The following is a 6,000-nucleotide window of genomic DNA, read 5'->3' on the forward strand; positions in this document are numbered from 1 at the left end:
CTTAATCACGTTGATGTTCGCAATAGCCAGCTCACCAAAGGACTCACACTGGCCCCAAAATCAAAACAGGCATTGGAAACAGATTCACAGCCCAGTGTAGGTTTCAGGATGGTCAGGATTCCAGGAAAACCTCACTCTATTATTTCTTAGTGGGTAGGCTGGGATTCTTCGGCACACTCAGTCCTGAACTGCAAGTGTCGCTCCTGCGCACCCGATCTTCTTTGTGTAATATTCAGAAAAGGTTAGTTACCTAACACAGATTCATTAATTCCAGTCCCAAAGCTGGGCAAGCTAAAGGAATGTCGCTCCATCCCAATCTCTTAGCAAATCTGGGTCTATCTTCAAACTCACACCCTAGTAGATACCATTAAACTGTCGAATACTCTGACAGGACATTATAAAAGTCTACACTGAAGTGATTTAAAACGTGAAATAATCTTTTATTAGCGGGAACTGAGCAAGCTTCTTCATGGAATTTATCTACTTCTATCTTGTTATCTAATAAAATTCAGATAAAGATAACTAAAGAATCAAATACTTTTTGAAAACTTGAGAAGTTAATTCCATTTCTTAAAAATATATATATATATATATGTAAATTCACACCTACATAAAACTTTCAACAAGGAAGATATCTACCATGTAGTGATGTAACATCCCGCACACCCAAAATCACAGCCTATGCTCGGAGCACTGCATTTATGATCATACAATAAGCAAGAACGACTACTGGTTAATTTACTACTACTTAAGGATTTGGTTGGGCAATCAACTATTTATACTATCAAGTCCTTTACCGACAATTATGCAACTCCCAAAAGCACCTCACCAGCCATCTCTGTATTCTTCACTTTCTGACGCCACAAAAAACCTTTAAGAAAATAATTCAAATGCCATCTCGGATTTCCTCGACTCCTTTCGGTTTCATTACAAAAACGGCAACAAAACCCACCGATCAGAGGCAACACCTTCTGTTCTGTTGGCGAACTGAAAAAAGCAACAGCAGCAATGACCTTTACAGTTGGTAAATTTGCCTTTGAACATGAACAAAGACAATTCCTACTAACCAGACCTTTCTGGCAGCATGTTTCTGTTAGAACGCGTTTCAACAAGTACTCACGACATCTTCTGCACCAGCTTCTAGAAAGTCCTCTATAAATAGGTCTCATTTTCCAAGAACACAATCACGGCTTTCCAGGCTGAAGACTCCTACGGTATCTAATCTTTCACCACATGAAAGCTACTCCAAATTTTAGATCCTTTCTGACACCCTTTGCTGTTCTCTTTTTCCAGCTCCAGCATATGAAACCTTACACAACTTCAGCCCAATTTTCAAGAGACCGACTTGTGCCTTTTGATCCACCACAGCAGCTAAACCGGGGAGCTGGGGAAACATCTTCATACCTTATGTAAGCCCTCACCGTCGTATGATTAACCCTTACTCACAGGAAAAATCAAATTAATTTCAGTAAGACTACTGTTATGATTAAGGGTCATTCACAGGAAGACTGTTTGCCAGTTGGGTCTGAAGTTTTACTACAAAGTATATTACCTCAGAACATTTTGTCTCTAAATAGTTATTAGACAACTCTTAATTAGTATTTAAATAAACTGGTCCTTAACGATCACTTACTAAATACTGCTTTGGTAAACAGTCTTTTTCAGAAGCAGCAGCAGACATTTTGACTACTGTAAAAACAGAGTTAGGATAAATATAATTTCTTCTACTGCTGTGCTAGAACAATAGCCATTTCAGACAGAAAGTTTATTTTTAATAAGCACACCTATTAATCTGCTTGTATACCAGCATAAACAAGTTTATATTCAAGGCATATTCTGATGACAAATATGCAAACCGGCCCTTATACCATCTTACTAAGAAATGCTTTATATTTAGAGTAAAACTCTAGACTTGTTCGTGTAGGTTGTTTTGGGGTTTTTTTTGCCTGACAGAGGTTACAAGCATTAACCCATTTTCTAGAAGGACACTGGGTTCTTGCTTTAACATAGAAAATAACACAATAAAGAGAGTACCCTTTGCGTCACCGAGTGCAGGGGGACACTGTGTGAAACTCAGCATCTGGATATTCAAAGAGAACTTCAAAGCCTTAATTAAGACTGTGCCTTACCCTCACGAGAAATAGTTTGAGCTGAGAGCACCGAGGACCTCTATACTTTCTGCTAACAGAGAATCAGTTACTAAAAGGCTTTTAGAACATATTTTCCATGAAAAGACTCAGAAGAAACAGTGGTACCCAACGCCTCTCTAAAGGCTGCCTGCGGCCAGCAGAAAAATTAGCTGGAAATCCTGAACTGTTGAGCCAAATCCAGTCCAGCGAGCAGGCAGACTCAGCGCAGAGCTCTGGGTGGGGAGGCAGCATTCCTTCCTAAAGCCAAACAAATGTTTGTGGCAAGGAATATTAGTTAAACATCAACAAACAGAATCACAGCAGACTGTTTCAGAACTGTAATTCTGCAGTCGAGAACATTTCTTTCTGATTCAAACCCAAAACAAAGACTGTGATAAAAGAACTTAATAGTCAACTTCTAAGGGCAGAATCAGTTTTACGAAAAGATTTTTAATCCACCTCACTCCTAAAGAATGAATTAATTCCCATCAACAGTTGATTTAGTTTGGGTATGTTTTTGTTCTGTTGCACTGAAAAAGTAAATGATTAGCAAAAGTTTCTCTAATTGGTAATCAGACTACTGTAGCTGTAACACTCCATAAATTTTGAAGTGAATATGACAATCTGAGGTTAAAGGGTCAGTGGTGTTGGCCACGTATTTCCAGTCAGTATTTCCTTTCTCGATATCTTTCGGTGCTACATAAATCCTACCAAATACTAATGTAATTGAAAATAAACCACCAATGGCTACTGTGTGTTTGTATATACACTATATTAAAAAATATAGCTTTATTGGAATTTTTTTTGCAAGTAGAGCCAGAAAACAATAAAAATGCTACCGTTTCATATATAGCACCACATTACAGATATGGATATCTCCATAAATTACACAGGAGATTACAGGGCTGCACACTAAACTCATTATTAAACCCACTTGCAAAAGAATTTTGCTAAACTTATTTCAACGATATTACACACCCATTTAATTTAACATTTCCCTAGTCTAGTAAGGAGGGAGAAGGGAGGTAAGAGAGATCAAACCACAATAACTATGAAATAACTTCACAATTTATGCTAATTGCACACCAACAATTACTTTTACCAGCGACAGATCTGCAGATTGCAACTATGTGAAAAGTTACGTGTCTCAAGAACACGCTACTCAATCCTCCACTAATAAACACGGACCTCACAGCTCTCTCCCTGTAAAGGACAAACCATCCAGTACCTTGCTCTTACAATCAGCTACAATTGTCTCCCTCGTCGTCCTTACTCTTCTTTTCTTTTTTTCCCTTAGTGGGTAACAGTAGCTTATTCAAAATCACCATAACAAGCAATGCATCTCGATACATACAGCACTGCTATAAATCTATAAATATCAGGAAATGTTATCAAGCAGAAGCACAGATACAAACTTATACAAATCAACAGTTCAATAAAAAGCTGAAGTAAGAATTGCATTTATTCTCACAGAGGAATCTCTGGGCAAGTTTCCCAGCAGCATAACTGACTACGGCTCTTGTCCCGGATTCTTTATAGGTGTGAGCAAAAAGAAAACCAAACATATACACATGAAAAAAACCCCACAGAGGCAAAATAACAAACATACAGCAATAAAACGTAAAAAGCATAAAACAAAGAGCTTGATCATTTGCATTTATAATTATTTTTTCCCCTTAATTCCTAAAAGATAGCTAACAATAATCTCATTCTATCAGAAAAAGAACAACATTTGTATCCACCTCCAACTCTGGCAGAGCTCTGATGCGGGGAAGGGTATTTACCATAAATCTTTCATACATGCTATACCCGCAGTTGCTTTACAAGTTTTCGTTTTAACTATACCACACTGTGCATTAAAAAAGTCTCTCCTTCCCTCCGACATGACCCCTGACAGCACTGGAAGGCTCCTGATGACCAAACAGTCCTCTTGCTCACTCAGCTGTTGCCCAGCCAGAAGAAATAATTGTTCCTATATCTGCCAGGTAAAATAAAGCAATGTATTTCCAAATGACTTTACCCTTACACAGAAACGAATTGTTTTCTTGTTTTAAATTTAAATTACAAGTCTGCAGCTAGCCAAACCTGATACCATAATTTCTGCAACATTAAACCATGTAATATGAGTAGGAAGTTGTCAATTACCAGCAAGATGGGCAGACAGCACCTACGCAATCAAACTATCCAACACCGTACTTTTCCAGCTACTGTTTTTCCTCAAAGAAGAAAAAAACGTAAAGGTTTGGGGTTGTTTTTTTTTTTACCTCTTGCCCCAAGCACGATCAATGCCAAGAGGAGACGACGCTGTAACAACAGCTGACATGTAACCGCAGGAGCCCAGAGCGTTGAGTCCCACAGACAATCGCACACTACATGACCGTTCGCTGCTGCTGAAATGGCGTTTGTCATTGTGAAAGGAGAGGGGAAAAAAAAAAAACCCAGTTCGGCAGAGCACAAAGCACCGAGGGCACAGGGTGCCAGAGGGAGGAAAAGCGTCTTTACCGGAGAAGATGGTCGCACATGCAGGGGACACCCAACCCCGCTCGGAGGAGCAACGCGCACACTGGCAGCAAACCACGTTCAAAAGCAAAATAAACACGGGGAGCCGGGCCGGGGGAGGGGCCAGCGCAGGAGCAGCCCCGCGGGCCCCGACTATAAAGCCCCCGGCAGCTGCACCGGGCCGGCAAACTCGCTGCGCACCGGAGCGGCCGTTTAAACCCCACCGTCCCGCCCCCCCGCCCCGACTCCCCCGGGCACTCACCAGCGAGAAGAGGTTGGAGTGACAATCCTCCAGGCTGGCCCCGTTCGCCACCCAGTTGGCCGCTGCGGTCATGATCCTCGGCGAGCCCGGCCGCCAGAGCGGGGCATGTCTGAGGAGACGGGCCCGGCGGGGGGGGGCGGCGGCGGGGACTCCTCGGGGCGGCAGCCGCGGGCGGCCCGGGGCAGCTCGGCCGGCAGGGGGCGCGCGGCGGGCGGGGGGCCGGAGCGGCCCGGCCGCGAGTGTCTCTACCCGCCGCCGGCCGGCGAATCCTCAGGCCGCGGGGGCTCCGTCCGGCGGGGCGCGGCTGGGCGCCGGCCCCTCAGCAGGCAGCGGGGGGGAAGCCGCCTCCTCCGGTCCTCCAGGCCGCCTCAGCGCCGCCGGGGCGAAGAGAAGAAGAAGGGGGGGGGCCCGGGGCCCTCCTTCCGCGTCCAGGTCTGGCCCCCCCCCCGGCCAGGGCACACGTTGCGGCGAAGGGCGGAGGGGGAAGGAGCAGGGTCGGCTCTCCTCCCGCGGCCCCTGCGGGACACGGGCCGGCCGGGCCGGAGGAGGGTCCCGGTCCCGGTCCCGGCCCCGGGCAGTGGCGGCGGCGGCGGGCGGGGGGCGCTGTCTCGCGTGCCGGCGGAGGCCGTGTCCCCTCCCCTCCCCGCCCGGCCGCCCCTCGCTGCTGCCGCCGCTGGCTGTGGGTGGATGGTGTTTTCCTCCTCCTGCTGTTGCTGCCGCCGCTGCCGCCGCCTTGTTTACGCTCCGTGCGGGGCTCCCGGTGCTACGGGCGGCGGGGGGCAGCCCCGGCCCAGAGCGGGAGCGCTGTCCCTGCCCGTCCTCGCCCCCCTCCGCCTGGCGCTGCCCGCGCAGCGGCCCCGCTCACCCGCTCCTCCTCACACACTCGCCTCTGCCTCTCTCCACTCTGACAGCAATGGCGGCCGCCAGCCGCAGCTCGCCTCGCCATTGGTCGCCGCCGCCCCACGTGACTCGCGGCAGAGGGGGCGGGGGCCTATCGCTGGGGCTCCCCCCTCCCTCGGGCCCCTCCCTCCGCCGCGGCGGCGCCCGCCGGGCCGCTGGGGGCGCGCGGGAGCAGCGCTGCGCCGCTCCCGGGTCCTGCCGCCCGCCCCC

At 47.6% G+C, this 6,000-nt stretch overlaps 1 protein-coding gene across 1 annotated transcript in view; it reads right to left on the reverse strand.

Annotated features, from left to right (window-relative positions):
• Positions 1-5,796, reverse strand: part of MED13L (mediator complex subunit 13L) — a 187,022-nt gene extending 181,226 nt beyond the window's left edge. Inside the window, exon 1 of the mRNA XM_065646184.1 lies at positions 4,891-5,796. Within this exon, the coding sequence (XP_065502256.1) occupies positions 4,891-4,962 (72 nt within the window). The 5' untranslated portion in view covers positions 4,963-5,796. The remainder of the gene's footprint in view (positions 1-4,890) is intronic.
• Positions 5,797-6,000: the final 204 nt, after the last annotated feature.

Source organism: Caloenas nicobarica, chromosome 16 (assembly GCF_036013445.1).
Source record: "Caloenas nicobarica isolate bCalNic1 chromosome 16, bCalNic1.hap1, whole genome shotgun sequence".
NCBI classification, from domain to species: Eukaryota; Metazoa; Chordata; class Aves; order Columbiformes; family Columbidae; genus Caloenas; species Caloenas nicobarica.